The sequence below is a fragment of the Phaseolus vulgaris genome, chromosome 8 (assembly GCF_051622355.1).
Source record: "Phaseolus vulgaris cultivar YP4 chromosome 8, ASM5162235v1, whole genome shotgun sequence".
Taxonomy (NCBI): domain Eukaryota; kingdom Viridiplantae; phylum Streptophyta; class Magnoliopsida; order Fabales; family Fabaceae; genus Phaseolus; species Phaseolus vulgaris.
This window is the reverse complement of record NC_143505.1, coordinates 59,964,531-59,980,983: the sequence shown is the minus strand read 5'-3', so window position 1 is coordinate 59,980,983 and position 16,453 is coordinate 59,964,531. Positions and strand designations below refer to the sequence as shown.

General features: G+C 32.9%; 3 protein-coding genes across 6 annotated transcripts; 2 read left to right on the top strand and 1 right to left on the bottom strand.

The window, feature by feature from the left end:
- Positions 1-1,258: 1,258 nt before the first annotated feature.
- On the top strand, positions 1,259-5,014 carry LOC137826393 (UDP-glycosyltransferase 87A1). Of its 2 annotated transcripts, none has more exons than XM_068632352.2 (2): positions 1,259-1,886; positions 4,037-5,014. In XM_068632352.2, exons 1-2 carry the CDS (start codon positions 1,391-1,393, stop codon positions 4,909-4,911), a joined length of 1,371 nt encoding a protein of 456 aa, XP_068488453.2. In that variant the 5' UTR covers positions 1,259-1,390; the 3' UTR covers positions 4,912-5,014. The 2 variants fall into 2 exon arrangements, with proteins under 2 accessions (XP_068488453.2, XP_068488452.2); XM_068632351.2 differs by having other exon boundaries at positions 4,034-5,014.
- A 1,743-nt stretch (positions 5,015-6,757) lies between these two features.
- Positions 6,758-11,935, top strand: SLP1 (Calcineurin-like metallo-phosphoesterase superfamily protein). 3 transcript variants are annotated; one of them, XR_016514893.1, is made up of 10 exons: positions 6,758-7,183; positions 7,930-8,030; positions 8,273-8,386; positions 8,658-8,870; positions 9,567-9,707; positions 9,811-9,986; positions 10,565-10,653; positions 10,755-10,824; positions 11,107-11,216; positions 11,574-11,935. XR_016514893.1 is itself a non-coding variant. In XM_068631421.2 (10 exons), exons 1-9 carry the CDS (start codon positions 6,976-6,978, stop codon positions 11,191-11,193), a joined length of 1,194 nt encoding a protein of 397 aa, XP_068487522.1. In that variant the 5' UTR covers positions 6,785-6,975; the 3' UTR covers positions 11,194-11,216; positions 11,574-11,935. The 3 variants fall into 3 exon arrangements, 2 of the variants coding, with proteins under 2 accessions (XP_068487522.1, XP_090150108.1); XM_068631421.2 differs by having other exon boundaries at positions 6,785-7,183; positions 9,572-9,707; XM_090293982.1 differs by lacking the exons at positions 9,811-9,986; positions 10,565-10,653; positions 10,755-10,824; positions 11,107-11,216; positions 11,574-11,935 and having other exon boundaries at positions 6,829-7,183; positions 9,552-9,614.
- Positions 11,936-13,428: 1,493 nt separating this feature from the next.
- On the bottom strand, positions 13,429-16,453 carry LOC137825940 (uncharacterized). The gene is made up of 2 exons (XM_068631753.2): positions 15,354-16,453; positions 13,429-13,998 (listed from the first exon to the last, which is right to left on the bottom strand). Exons 1-2 carry the CDS (start codon positions 16,110-16,112, stop codon positions 13,783-13,785), a joined length of 975 nt encoding a protein of 324 aa, XP_068487854.1. The 5' UTR covers positions 16,113-16,453; the 3' UTR covers positions 13,429-13,782.

The window sequence follows — 16,453 nt, the reverse complement described above, 5'->3', positions numbered from 1 at the left end:
TATATATGATTTCTAATTCTACAACCATTTAAATCAAAAAATTCTCAATCACAACACTTTCAATTTCAATCAAACTACAATCTACTCAAAACAAGAAATCTTGCAACAAAATTTGGAATTGGTGATCACGTCACACTCACACATTCAAATCTTCTAACGTAGGGTTCTATTGAAGATTTTAAACTAGCTTCCTTTACCTAGACTTTAGCAGATGCTCACTAAGAGCTCCAAACCCACCAAAAGACCCTAACCTGCACCACAGAGTCCTGATCACAAATCTAACTACATCACTAGGACCCTAAGCTAACAGAGACTAGTTCTGAAGATAAAAACCTCACATGCAAACTTAAATTAAAAGGCAACCCAACCAGATCAAAACTAACTCAAAGGAAAAAGAGCCAAGAATGAACTTACTCTATCTAAGATTTTGATCGGTCAATCTTGTAGAGTTCGCTGCCAGGAGTCCAATGGCAGACTCTGATCATCAAATTGACGAAAGAGGAGGTCAAAATCCAAGAGAGAAGGGAGAGGAAAGGAAAAAGGGAACAAAAAATGAACATACTCTATGAAAGATTCTGAACGGTCAATATTGTAGATCTCGCTGCCAAGAGTCCAATGGTGGACTCCGATCGTCAAACAGATGAACGAGGAGGTTGAGATTTTAGAGAGAAGGTAGAGGAAAGGAAAAAAGAGTTTTTAGATATGATAGTTCTTTTTAAAATGAAACCTGAATAACTAAATTTCTATTTATATAGCCTTTTCACTTTAATAATAAAATATTCAGGTACCATGTATCATTTCTACTCTAATACTATTTTTCTCGATCCTTATATTTCCTGTATCATTTCTACTCTAATACTATTTTTCTCGGTACTTATATTCCCTGCGCACAATTTTTTTTTATAAAATGTTGTCTTAGATAATTGCACCATATACATATATCAGCAGAATTTATAACTGGATGTAATACAATATAATTCTAAAATAATTTCATTTAATAAAAAATTCTTCTCTCTAATTATAATATAATGCAAGATTTTCAACTTATCAACAATTGTTTTTTCTTATTTCTTACACTTAACTAGTTATAAGAAATGGAATCATACAAACATGAGTTACCCATATCAATTAATTTTTTAAAATTTACCGGATAATTTATGTATAAAATTACACCAAATGTAAAAAAAAAAACCAAAAAAGTTAGTGTTTTAATACTCGTTGTGGAGTATAAAAGAGACTATGACTCAACAAAGAACATTGAAGACTTGTATCTGAACATTGCAGAGGTGGGTGCAGTGATCATTGCAGAGGAGTGTGCAGTGATCATTGAAAAGTGACGTGCTCTGTTCACATTTTTCCATACTCTGCTTGTTGCACTGTTCTTATATCTATGGGGCATCCGGTTCAACTACCACCAACCATGGTCTGCCACGTGGTAGCGGTGCCGTACCCAGGACGAGGTCACGTGAATCCCATGATGAACCTCTGCAAGTTGCTCCTCTCCAAAAACTCTCAAATCCTGGTAACCTTCGTCGTCACCGAAGAATGGCTCGGCTTCATCGACTCCGACTCCAAACCCGACAACCTCCGATTTGCCACAATCCCCAACGTTATTCCCTCCGAAGAGGGTCGAGCCAACGACTACGTCACCTTCTTTGAAGCCGTTATGACCAAAATGGAAGCGCCCTTTGAAGACTTTCTCAACCGTCTTCACCTTCCACCCACAGTAATCATATACGACACTTTCCTCTACTGGGTGGTTCGCGTCGCCAACGCTAGAAACATTCCCGTGGCGTCGTTTTGGCCCATGTCCGCGTCGTTTTTCGCCGTTCTCAAACACTACCATCTTCTCCGGCGAAACGGCCACTACCCTGTAAACGTATCAGGTCAGTTACCATCACAAAACCATGTTTGGAAATTACCATGACTGTTCTAGAACTTCACTCAATCTCTCTACAAGTGGACTAAAACGCGATGATACTCCATTGTTTATTTTCGATAATATTCACTGATTTGCGAAAAAGAATAAAACAAATGAATGAGGTGAAAAAATATACAGCTGAGAGAATTTAAAAACTATATACATGTCTAACCTTTAATTATGTTATTTAATTACATACATAAACATATTTCAGGATATTATATAATATAAAATTAATTATAAAATAAATAATAATAATATTATTATTATTATTATTATTTTATAATAATTTGATCATTTCATTAATATATTAATTTTAATTCTTTTTAATTTATTATATCAATTAAATTAGTTACAAAGCTAGGGAAGGCAATAATTATATCCTATGTTCCTTTTTCTTATATTTGTTTCTTTTCTCTTTAATGTCATATTTTATGTGATGATATATGATTGGAGGATTTTTCTTATATTTGTTTCTTTTCTCTTTAATGTCATATTTTATGTGATGATATATGATTGGAGGATTTTGAGGTATCATATAATTGAGATGTGAAAATTCATAGTGATAGTTATCATGAGTTTTTATAAAAAATAAAAAATAAAACTTTTACATTGTTGTGGGATGTTGGTTGTGGAGACGATATGTAGCGAAAAATATGATTAATGTAAAATTACATGTATATTGTGGTATCATGCAAATCATCATTACCATTTAACTAAATTTCTTGAATGACACTATTATGTCGATCATTCTACATTGCTATCCACGTTTTATAGTATTGTGGTTAGTATCTATCTATTATGCCTCTCATATTTGTTTATGAAGTTTATATAAGTTTAATGGGTCCATTGGAATAGTTTGTCAAAATCCAACCTGATGTACTTGATGAAATTCTACTTGACAAAACAAATCAATAAAACAATCACCCGACTAATAAGAGAAACCTTAGTAGTAATCAAGGGATTAACTTGGTTTCTGTTGTAAGGAATCCACAAGAATTGGAAAAAATGTTTTAATATAAGTTAAAAAATGTTGTTAAGATTATATGTATGTATAATCTGATTAAGAATTTGTTTAGGTTGTAACTAGTCCAAAGTCCTCCTTATTAGACTGATTGTATTAGTAGGTGTGTTGCCTTTGCATAGTTGTACGAGACCACCTTTCATAAATAACATGTTTTATTAGAACCGCAAAAGTTAAAAGTAATTGTATAGATAAAATAAATCATTTTTCAAGTGCAAAACCAAGTCCTATGCCAATGTCTTCAATAATTATGCAAAGACAACACACACCTACGAGTACAATCAATCTAATAAGAAAGATCTTAGGTCACTTAAAGCCAAAACAGGTTCTTAATAAGATCATACATACATTTAATCTTGACAACATTTTTTAACTTGTATTAACGATAATTTTTTTTTATTCTCCTATAAGTCGGATGATCGTTCTTTTGATATGTTTTGCCATAGTGGAATTTCATAAAGTTGATCAGATAATGCCACAATTTGGGTTTTGACAAACCTTTTTAAAGGACCTATTAAACTTGTGTCATTTTCACAAAGAAGATATGAGAGGCAGAACAAATAGATATTGGCCACAGTCAAGGTTGTCAAACTCGCGAGTCTATGTAGACTCGTGGAAGCTCTTTAGACTCGATTCCCAGACTATTTTTAACTTGTACCACTACTTAAATTAAATTTTCCCCTCGATTTGTGTGTGGGTTGAATCTCTTTATATATGTAGGAATTTTATTGATAAAAAGTCACATTCTCTTAACTAGGAAAAAAAAGCAGAACTGTTTATCGGTCTGAAGTTTAAATTTTGGGATGTAAATCATTTTTAGCATTCAGATTATGAATTTAAATAGAGATTTTGTGACTCGTGGTATATAAGATGGTAATCTTTCTATATATATGTCTTAAAATGGAACTCGCAAATTTTCTCCAATGTTGTGTTAATATTCTAACTATCAAAATTGTGTAAATTTGTTCTATACTATAATATCATGTGTATCTATCTATAAGATTCTAAAGTTAATTTACTTTTTTCTCCACTCAATTCTGCATATCAATTCTTGATGTAATAATTAAAAAGTAAGATATTTGTTGCAGAAGATGGTGAGAAACGTGTGGATTATATTCCGGGGAACTCATCAATTCGTCTGGCAGATTTTCCATTCAGTGATGAAAGTTGGCGTAGTCGAAGATTGTTGGAATTGGCTTTGAATATTATACCGTGGGTGCAGAAAGCGCAATATCTGTTATTCCCCACCATATATGAACTTGAGCCTCAAGCTATTGATGCTTTGAAAGCAGAGTTATTTATACCTATATACACTGTTGGCCCTGCCATACCTTGTTTTGCCAATGGCCACATTGATGCCTCTAAACATGGCTACTTTCAGTGGCTTGACAACCAACCCTCTGCCTCTGTGTTGTACATTTCTCAAGGGAGCTTTCTTTCTGTTTCTAATGAACAATTTGATGAAATTGCTGCTGGTGTGGGTGATAGCGGTGTTCGGTTCTTGTGGGTGCAACCCAGAGAAAATGGTAGGTTGAAAGAGTTGTGTGGGGATAGAGGACTAGTTTTGCCATGGTGTGACCAATTGAAGGTGTTCCAGCATCCTGCAATTGGGGGGTTTTGGTCTCATTGTGGCTGGAATTCTACCAAAGAAGGTATTTTTAGTGGTGTTCCTTTTTTGACATTTCCTATATTTCTGGACCAACCCCTTAATGGTAAGTTTTTAGTGGAGGAATGGAAGGTGGGGTGGAGGGTGAAGAAGGAGGTAAAAGATGACACTTTGATCAGAAAAAATGAAATTGCTAATCTTATAAGAAAGTTCATGGATTTTGGTAGTAATGAAGTGATGAGGAAAAAAAGCAGAGAGTTGAAACAGTTATGCCATAGTGCAATTGCAAGTGGGGGATCATCAGAAACTGATATCACTGCTTTTCTTTCAAATATATTACATGGTGCCAAGCCAAAGTAGGAATGTTGGCTTTATTTTATACCTGCAGTCTCTGTTTTCAGAAAACTTAAATTCTGTACCAGTTCATGTTATTCTCTTATCATATTTAAATGCACTTTTTTTATACTGAAATTATTTAAATTTTACAGCAATGGATTACATGCAAGTATATTTTCTTCTTAAAATTCGTGTAACGAGTTGATGGAATGAGTTAAAGAAGGGTTATATTTGATAGATTTTAAGCCATGATTTGGTAGCTCAATCAATCTGATTAATTTGATCTAAACCAAGTGGCCATTTGTTTTAAGAGTTTAATAAATTTGGTTTTGTTAATATAAATTTTTAATTGCTAAAAGTGAATGAAACAATATCTTGTGCAATTTCGTAGCCAATAATTTCATATGAGAAAACCTCATTTCTTACTAATAATTAACATGTTTGCAACCCAGGAAGTCTTGTGATTAATGTAGGGTTTTTAGGTTGTTCCATAATACAATAAAATTATTAATAAAAATTAATTTTAAACACTTAATATAATAAAATTATTGAAGAAAAATAATTTAAAATAATTAATTATTATATTAATAAAATACTATTAGTATCTAAACTAATTTTTATTATTAACAAAAATTTATAAATTAGTTACAAAAATTTTAACTATTAATTATTTTATATTCTAAATACTAATTAGTGTTAATTCTAAAACGAAATGATGTCATTAAATACAAATTTTTACTTATTTTTGTTAAAATATTGTATGAAATTCAATAACTATTTGTAATATATATGTTATAGTGTATATACGTAATGTTTCCAAAATTTTATCATAATTTCTAAATTTAATATTATTTATCTACTTTAAAGTAAATCTGAAAGATAAAAATAATAAATTTAACTTTTGGAGATATTGATATAAAAGAAAATTTATTTTATAAAAATTAAAACTAAAATTCACTAACAGATAACTGCCATTTAAATTTGTAACGAATAAATAATAAAGAAAGATTTATAAAAAAAAAAACTCTACGGATAATAAAAAAATATTTAAATCAATGCAGTTTTGTATAAAAAAAAATACACTCCTATATAATGCAATCATTTCTATCTAATTTACATAAAAGAAAATTAACAATATAAAAAAGTGTGATTATATGCATTTCTTTGTAAAAAAGATAATTATGTTAACATAACATGATGGCCCAAAACTAAATTCTCCTTTCGTGTATTAAAAAAATGTTGCATATCAAGGACTTAAACTCTACACTATTAAGCAAGTTAGAACAATATTTTACCAATTGATCTCAGCTTGATGATTTTTTATATTGATATTTATTTCTATAAAATTTATATTTTGATGGAAAAAAATGGTTCCCAAATAGTAGAAATATTGCTGTAATTTCATGTAAAATAATTCACACTACCTTCAACTACAATTTAAAAGATAACTCAAAGATAAATAGAAAATTCCAATATAACTAAAATTTGTTATACTTTAACATAAATCTCTCAGAGTGCTAGATGTAAATATAAACTAGTATTTGTTTTTTAATTAAAGTGTATAAATAAATTTTAGATAATTTCAGCATTTAATTCAGTTTATAGTTTTAAAAACTGAATTGATCAACCGGCAGTTTTAACAAACACTGCCACATTTATATCTATTAATATTTAGATTTTACGTCACATTTAATTTATTTTTAAATAATATCATAATAAAATATTGAGTTCCTTTAAAACCGAAGAATATACTTCAAAAAATAACCAAATTTTCTATTTTTTAAAAATTTAAATACTAACTAACTAATTTTAAAATGTAAAAAATGTTTTTTTTAAAAAGATAAAGAACCAAAAACATTTATTTCTAGCTAAAAATTGGAAAGAAAAAAGTATGAAGCTAGAATGCAAGCACATAAAAATGCTATCTTTATCTTCTGTCAGTTCCCACGTACGGGGAAGGAACACATATACCAAATGCTTGGCTGAGGATGTTTCTGTGTCACAAAACAGTGTCTTTTCTGGTTTCATTCAAAGTAGTGTAATCAATGGCAACATAACATACCAATTACCAAATGATCTTTCAAATCTATGGCATCACTGTGTTTAAACTCATTTCCAGTTCCACCTTCTTCTCTTCCTCGCAAGCCTACAGAAACTTCTCTTTCTTCTTCTTCTTATCCTTCTTTGCTTCTTGATAACAACGACAACAACTACAATCATGGTGCCTTGAAACCCATTGTTGTCAGTGGAGACCCCCCAACTTTTGTTTCTGCTCCGGGTCGCAGAATTCTTGCTGGTTTGCTTTTCTTATACCCTTTTTGTTTTTGTGGAATTGATCTATTTGGTTTTGTATGCTTAGCATAGTCGTGAATAGTTGCCTTGTTGGTTTGTCGGTGTTAGCAAAAGAAAAAGAAATGTAAATGCTTTCCACTGTAGTCATGTTTAAAGTATAATTTTGGCTGAATGCTTGGAATGTATTCATTTGGGTTGTTAGAATGTGGATTATATATTGACTTGTGTTGGTTTGAATGTGAACTGCTAAGTTTCATTATATATGGTTTTTGTGTTTATTCTTGTTATCGTGTGTTGTGTATGGAAAAAAAAAATGTTAATGTGGATCATTTGGACTAAAACAAAATTACAACTGCAGCTTAATGATTATCTGTGTTAAGGTTTGAAGTGTTGTTGACCTCATATATCATAAATTCATAATGTTTTCACTATTCAGTTTTAGAGTTTCTTGATGGATCCTATTTTTTCTATATACAAATGCACTTCTTTATTAGTTACCACTAGTTTTTTTATTGACTTTTGTAGTATGAATTTTGTTCTCTATTTTATTACCTTAGATTGTGGAACTTTAATGTAAATTCTCAAAATCAAAGTGTTGAAGAGTTTCTATGAGCTGGATGGCTGGATGGTGTCGTGTGATTAACTCTCTGTCCTCTTGATGTTCTTGCTTATCGTTTTCTAACCTTGTTTTAATATTTATTCCATGTTATGTGTTATTTATGTCTTATTGAAGCTAATTTTCTTACATAGTTGGAGATCTACATGGAGATCTTAAGCAAGCCAGGTCTGCTCTTGAAATGGCCGGTGTGTTGAGTTCTGATGGTCAAGACTTGTGGACTGGTGGAGAAACTGTATGCTTACCGTTTCTAAAAATAGATTGCTCTTAGTTTTAATCAGTAGCCTCTATTGTATGCTATTGTTGTAGTAGAAAAGGACTAAGTTTATGAAATTCTCAACTTGTACAGATGAAATTGAGAATCTTTATTGTCTTCTACTATCTGCATTTCTAGCAAAAGTTGAAAAGTAAGAAGAAAAAAAGGAATATCACAGAATTAAGAGATTCTAACATATGAATTTACTTTTTCATCCGTAGGTGTTGGTTCAACTTGGAGATATACTAGATCGAGGTGAAGATGAAATTGCCATCTTATCCTTGCTGCGATCGTTGGATAAACAGGCAAAAGCAAAAGGTGGAGCTGTGTTTCAGGTTTGTCATTTGTGACTTTGAAAAGTTTCAGCTACTGCTATACAGAATTAAAAGCATTCAAATTAATATCTCTAATATCTTAATATTATGGTCAAAATCACCTCGGATATTGTAAAATCTAAGTGCACTATAGCATGGTTTTCCTTCCATCTTCATCTAAATTTAAGTGTTAAGTTAAGTAGAAGATTGTAAACTCTGAAGAAAGCAATTCATTATTTTTCTATTATCTTCTGTTGAAGTAACTTTCCTTAACTGACTTTGCTTCATCTAGGTAAATGGAAATCATGAGACCATGAATGTGGAAGGGGATTTCAGATATGTCGATTCTGGAGGATTTGATGAGTCTAATGATTTCTTAGAATATATCAATGGTTCTGAAAATGACTGGGAACAAACTTTTACTTCTTGGGTTAATGTCTCTGAAAGGTGGAAAGAAGATCGAACAATGTCAAAAGGTTATTGGGGACATTGGAATTTATTGGAGGTACTATAAATTTCTGTGCCATTTTTCTTTCAGAAGTACTTATTCTTGTTTAAGTCATTATATATATATATATATATATATATATATATATATTTTATTTTATTTTTATTTTTATTTTTATTTTTATTTTTATTTTTATTTTTCATCAAGCATAACCTCTTTAAACCTTGTATGTGTGTCTGTGTGTATATATATATATATACGTACCCCAAAATCAACACATCAACATACTAGACAAAAACATAAAGAAAAAAAGAATTCCAAAACTTAAGTACTTTTCAAAAACCAGCTATGCTAAAATTATGGCAACTTTAGATCACATGGTTACAAGATTTTCATACCAATTCATGATCCATCTATCCTAAAAGCTTAAACTGTTTGGTGAAAACACAATAACATGTAAATTTTACAGATTGAGGGCTTTTTCTTCAGGCATGTGTGCATGATAAACTAAAGGAAAAGGATTTAAATTATAATAGAATAATTAACTAATTTACTTGATGAGTTTTGTAATTAGATAAAACTAAACTAAAGGAGATCTTTTAAGCTCACTTTAAATGATTTTAAAGAGCTATATGATCATGTCCTTGTATCTGTATATAAATACTTTGTCACCTTTTAAGTACAAGACAAGTTTTCTTATTTCAAAAAGAAATATCGTGTCTTTGTTTTTTGATGAAGTTTTCCAATTATTAGGACAGAGGCAAAAGGGAGTCATAGCCAGATCAGTCCTCTTTAGGCCCGGTGGGCTTCTTGCACGTGAGCTTGCAAGGCATGCTGTTGTACTTAAGGTCAATGACTGGGTCTTCTGCCATGGTGGACTTCTTCCTCACCATGGTAAATATTTTCTGCCATTTTGATTTTGTTTAACTTGAGATGGATTTTTTACTTGAGAATTATATGCTGTATTGCTATATTTTCTTCCTTTTGTTTCCTGTAGTTGCATATGGTTTAGAGAGGATGAATAAAGAAGTGTCTGAGTGGATGAAAGGTCAGTATGAGAATGACAATACTCTCAAAAGGCCTTTCATTGCCACTAGGGGTTATGATAGTGTTGTTTGGAATCGTTTATATTCAAGAGACGCACCAGATTTAGTGGACTATGAGGCTAAACAGGTAATTATATTGATGGCATTGTAATACTATTTTGTAATTAGTACAAAGATCATATGAGGGATTAATAGAAAAGATGGCAAGTATCCTTGTTGTTCCCTATAAAAATTTTATGGTTAGTGCAATTCCCCTTTTTCTTTTTTTCCTTTCTAAAATATGATAACAAAACACCTCTGTCAGTAAAAAAAGTGATATAATGATGCAGCAAAGATATTACCTGGAAGAAGAAAACAGTAATTAACTAATGAGAATTACATTGTCTATTACTTAGAGAAACATGGATCTTTACAAAGTACATCAAAGTCACAACTTTGTTTCATGTCTTCAATGGTCATCTGACATACCCAGAAAAACAAAATTCTATTCCTGAAAACAAGCTTCTTGACTCCATCTTTGCACAACAATTTTTATTAGTTTGAAAAATGTCAGAATAGATTTAAGTTAGTAAGAGGACTTTTGTACTGCTTTGTCAAATGTTTCTTAAATTATGTCCCATTGTTCTGTGACATCCTTAGCAGGCAAATGGAATTCCGTTGCAAGCTGACATGGATTGACATTTTGAAACTAAATTTGATTTCCAGGTATGTTCCATTCTTGACGAGACACTGCAAGCAGTTGGTGCTAAGTCAATGGTGGTCGGGCATACTCCTCAAACTACAGGTGTAAATTGGTAAGAGAAGATATCTCTTCAAATTAAAACAACCTCGAGCTAACAGAAACGGTAAAAATACTATATTCTATTTATTGAAACCAGTTCTTTGATTCCTGCAGTAAATACAATTGTAACATATGGCGTATAGATGTTGGAATGTCCAGTGGAGTTCTTAATTCAAGACCAGAGGTAAAACAAATCCGTGACCATAATGTACTTATTATTTATATCCCTCAGTTAAAAAATTTATGTGGGTGGAGTCAATAGGATTTGAATACTTTGGTTATGTACTAAATATTATTAGAGACAATCACATTCTTCTCAAGCTTTCTTCTGGGCTTCCACTGAGCTCACTAATTTCCACAGTTTATAAGTAAATTCAGTTTATCATGTTGACAGTTCCTTTTTCTTTTTGATCATTATTGACAGAAAATAACTTTTGGATTTTAAAGTAGAGTTCATATTTTCCAGGTTCTAGAAATTATAGACAATCAAGCAAAAGTTATAAGGTGCAAAAGGGACAGACACAGCGAACTTCAAGCTGCTGCATATACATAAGGGACAAACAAATGACTTTACAGGTATATTGTTTACAAGATGCTTGATTGTTGTGTTACTGATTTAATAGAAAATTTGAAAGTAATTAATTGTTACTTATAGAAAATATACTTTGGTATGTAGCATTTGCAAGTTGAAAATTCCCACCAAATAATGGTTCCCTCCGACTCTTAAATTTATATATAGTTCATGTTGATTCTTTAAGCTGTTATAATCAATATTTTGGAAAAGTTGTTTTGAACATGTGGTGGTTGTTCTTATAGTTGTGCAATTATTCATGTGAATGAAATATAGTAGTTGACTTTATAGTTGTGGTTCAATTTCATGTCTTGAAAATGAAGTATTTAGCACATTAGTGATTTAATTCTGTGTTTTTGTAGGAGGTAGGGGCTCCAGCTAGTGAAGTCAAACATTGGCAAATTTATGCATACCCATTATCCTATTTCTGTCACTTATCAGTTGTTTGATTCACATGGACCTTGTATAGACAGGATCAGTATAAAAATTTTGGCAACCAAAAAAAAATCCTGAGAGAAATTCCAAGCCAGATATTGATATGTTTCCAGTTAGATGTAATCTTTGTGAATGGCTTGAAGAAAGGTAAAAATAGCATCTGCAAAAGGGGAAAGAAGGAAAAAGGAGGAGGATAAAATAATCCAAATATTGTACATTCTACTTCTGAATAAGTTGAATTATCACTAATTACATTAACTCAGTCCACCTCTGCTTGTTCTCTGCCTAATGATGTTTGTTCTTGTTTCACACTCTTTACATGACTTACCTCTTACAGTATTTGGTTTCTGTTTTGGAATGGATGGGTATATTTTATGTTGTAGGGTGTTCTTACACCAAACCAAAACATTCAAATGAATTAATAAGTGTTTCAGAGTTTAAATGGTTAGAATTGATTTCTTTCTGTGAAGTGTTTCTTAAATGATTTTGAACGATTCCAAATATGAATTGACTCATTAAATATTACTATAACTCTCGTTAATGTTACTTATTATGTATTTTAAAATGTTCTTTAATACCGTCAGTCGGTTATCGAGATCAATATTTACTCGTCCGGTATCAATTTCAGAACACACTTTTGGAAATTCATAAATTACATTATAAAACGTTTTTCAAAATAGAATAAAGTTTTTGAAATAAAATTTAAAGAAGACATATAATATATTCCGGAACAAATTTTACATAATAGAATTTTTTACATTTATAATGAGTTTTTCAAGACACATTAATTGTGTTTCGGAAAAAACTTTGCAGAACACATTTGTTTTCTAGAAAAAACTTTATTGTGATGGCGTGGCGGTGGCAGCGGTGAGATGCAGCGAGATAGGAGCAGACAGAGTAACTCGGTCATTTCCCTCAATTATGGTAGTGTAGGTTAAAAATGGGAGTACAGGAAGTAAATTCCTTGATCTTAATAGCAAATCAAAATGGGCCGTGAGCATCGTCCAGTTTGGTTTTAGGAAATTTCTTCCTGCACCATATCAATTCTGCACCCTATTATTTTTCTAAACTTCTAAAATTACCCTTAATCCGGATTTAAAAATCTAGAATAGTAAATATAATTCAAAAATAAATAAATAAAATACATTTTGGATAAAAAAAATTCAAAACAAAAATAGAAAATACCGGATAAAAATTTCTAGATCTCAAAAATGTGTTCCGGATATCAAATTCAGAATATTTCTGGATAAAAGGTTTTGAAAGTAGTTTTTATTTACACCCTCTTTTTATTTAAGGCTATTGTATTTTTGTTATTTTCAATAATTGGGTGCATGTTGAAATTGATATGGTGGAGGGAGCATTGCCTTGGTTTTATTAAGAAATACTGACCTCAATTTTTAATTTGTCAAAAACAAATACAAGACAAATTGAATCAAACCGTTTCTAAAATTAATGTTTGTTGCACGAGAAACAATTTGCATAATTAATTTATCAGCCATTTAATATTTCACTTTTTTCTTCTTCAGCTAAAACATCCCTGATTAAGATGGCTTTTGTACACAGAAATAAGTGTTATTAGACTGAGAAACTCATGAATAACATTTATTTGCAGTCTATATTTTGTAATATGCTTGGCCATTCATTTGAACATTCTCATTTTTGTACTCCTACTTTTCTTATTATCCATCTAAATCCCAACAACTAAAACTCAGTTTTCCCCATTTTAACCAATTTATGGAGGAACAACTTGAAGTTGGAATCGATGGAGATAACAAATAATAATTTAAGCGAGGAAATGAAATCCCTAAATTTCAGAATATCATATAATGTTTCACATAATTAAAACTTACAATTGCACGAAACTAAGGCAAAAATGGTGTACAGGCCTTTCCATGGAATAATGTTCTGTAGAAAAAATCTAAACCGGCGGAAAATCACAATTAAAAGTAACAATGTGTAGACTGCAAGTTCTCCATTTGTAGGCTAATCCGATGTCTTCTGTATATTATTTGGGGTTTGAACGCAGAACTTCAAATGCTTGCTTGCTTTCACCCCATTTGTGCCATTTTATCGATTTTGACAGACACAATCATCAATAATGGAAGCGAAGAATGATGAATATTCTAACTCTGATATTTAGGTAACAGTGCCAGTGTCTTTCTGCTGATTGAAATCTTGGAAAAAGGACTTTCCAGCTTCATATGTAGACCAGCAAATAGCAGCAGCAGGAGCATGAAATAGCATCCTTGGAATCCAACCTCGCATGAGCCCTCTATATCCATCTTTTTTCACTATTGTTTTAATAACATCCCCAATTGATCCACTTTTGAACCTATCGCAACCACAGACACCCTGCAAATATTAACCATGTCAAGTTACTATCCAAGAAAAGAAAAGATTAAAAGAATTGTTGTTTGATTGATCCTGTTTCACCATCTTCAAAAAAGCTTATCAAATTCATATAATAAAAGTTCTTACACAATCAATTTCTAGTTAAAGTGTGGACTTAATTAGCACCATATTACACCATAACAACAACAACAATAATAAAATTCATGACATTAGTGCAGAAACCTCAATTCAATTTGGAACATATTTTTGCTTGAAATTATCAGGTTCCTCTGATGTGTGTGGCCTTATAAACTTAAAATAATCCCCATATAAACAGTGAAAAGATGACATAATAATCCCCATATAAATTTAAAAGGATGCCGATCTACACATGACTTTGCTGGCTCCTCGATCTACATATGATTGTAGAATCGTAAAAAAGAACTCATCCCATTTTAAGAACAAAAAATGCAACAAGTTTTGAAAGAAACATTCGGAGAAATTCCAACCATTGTAATCGGTCATTAAAACTCCTTTTGTCTGATTAAAGCTCTATATTTCACTGGCATCCACTTTCATTTTGTTCTATTTAGATAGAGGAAAACAACAAGGCTGCCCAAACTCTCTGCAGTCATAAGAAAACAGACCCAAGAGCACAACACAACTTATTATGGAGCATCTGAGGCAGCATTTTGATCCCAATGTCCCATTACTCACCAAGCCCCTATCCTAACAAGTGGGGTTGACACATGAATCAACCATACTCATTTGACTTTCTAAAAAACCAAATCCAAAATTACAGTTAAACTATACTTAGTGCAAAATGTTCCCCCGCAGTTTTAACAGGACTACTTTCCTTTGGATTGACTTTTCCCAGAGCCTCAGTCGCGGTAGAAGAATAGCATACGAAAATGCCAAAGAAGCACAAAGAACATACCACGAAACTAACAATACAGAAACATAAGCCAACATTACTATCTCATACTAGCAAGCACACAGATGGAATAAAGGAAATGTAACACAAACGATCAAAATATTGCTATCCACTTCATTTCCACACCACAGCCACATTTTTTTTGTAAGCATCCATATTATTCAATATACTGAATCCTATAGGAAAGGTGATGCACGAAACCCTAGCATCGTTCAAATGCAATTGCCAGACTCTTGAATTAAATAAGATACTACAATCCACTTCATTTTCCATACCACAGTCACATTGTTCATATAATAAACCTTAAAGCCATGCACTAAACAATTCAAAACTCTAGTAAGCAAAAACTCCTATAGTTCAAAACTACTACAACGAGTAAGGAAATGTGAAAATTGAAAAATATCAACAACAACAATATCAGTAATCAGTATTACAACTATACCTGACACTGCAATTGAGTCTTGACAACATCAAGCGGCGTCGTAACTGCGGCAGCCAAGGCTCCAGCAGCAGCACCGGCGGTGGCATGCACAACCAACCGTTCATCGTCAACACTCTCGGGCCAGACCTCCACGAGGCCACGTTTCGCAGCCTCATAGGTCGTGAAATGCACAGCGGTGAACGGCGCGTTCATCAACACGGTGGTCCTATAAGAGGCGTAGAACGCCCCAAACCCTTCCTCACTCATGACCCTCCTCACGCAGTCCAAAACCCCTTTGTACCCGCTATTCCCCAGCTGCAGCCTCTGCTTCACCATGTCCATCGGCGTAAACACGGCGTCACTGGCCACGGTGGCGCAGACTCCAGAGGCGGCGTGCGCGGCGGCGTTGTTAGGGCTCCCCTCGGATAACCGCTTCTTGCAAGTCTCGTAGACGGAGAAATAGACGGCGTGGGCCGGGCCAGCGCCCAGGCCCATTGCACCGATACCGCGGTAAAGTGCCGACGGGCCCTCCGATTGGAGAATGGACTTTAGGGCCTGACGGACCGTGCCGGTTTTGACCGGGCAGGAGCCCAAGGCCTGCATACGGGTCTTAACAGTGTCAACGGGAAACATCGACATGTGCTCAACACAGCCCGCGACGGATCCGGCGATCATAAACTGCCAGAACTGGAGACCATCGTGAGTTGACACCGTTAAGTCCGCGTGAAAATCTGGGCGGAAATCCGCGTTCTGGAACTTCGCCCTAGCATCCGTCGCCATTGAAGAACCCAAAAAACCCAAAAAAACGAAAAAATTAAAAATTAAAGTAATTAGGGTACGAGGTGGTTTTGGGGGCTTTTTGCGTCATAAAAGGTTGTTGTTGCCAATCGTTGTTCCAGCGAATTGGGAAGTTGATGAGTGTGAGAGAAAAAAAAGTTACTTTCTTTGCAGTTTCTGAGTTGGGAATGCGATGATGATAAGAGCTTTGGGAAGTCTAAGATGGAGTCTCGATTCAATTGAAACGATTGCGTACAGGACTTTGTATCTCTTCTACTTTCATAACTTCGATTACATATATTGGGTTAGGGTTCCAATTTTTTGGGAAATTGTTTTTTTTTTTG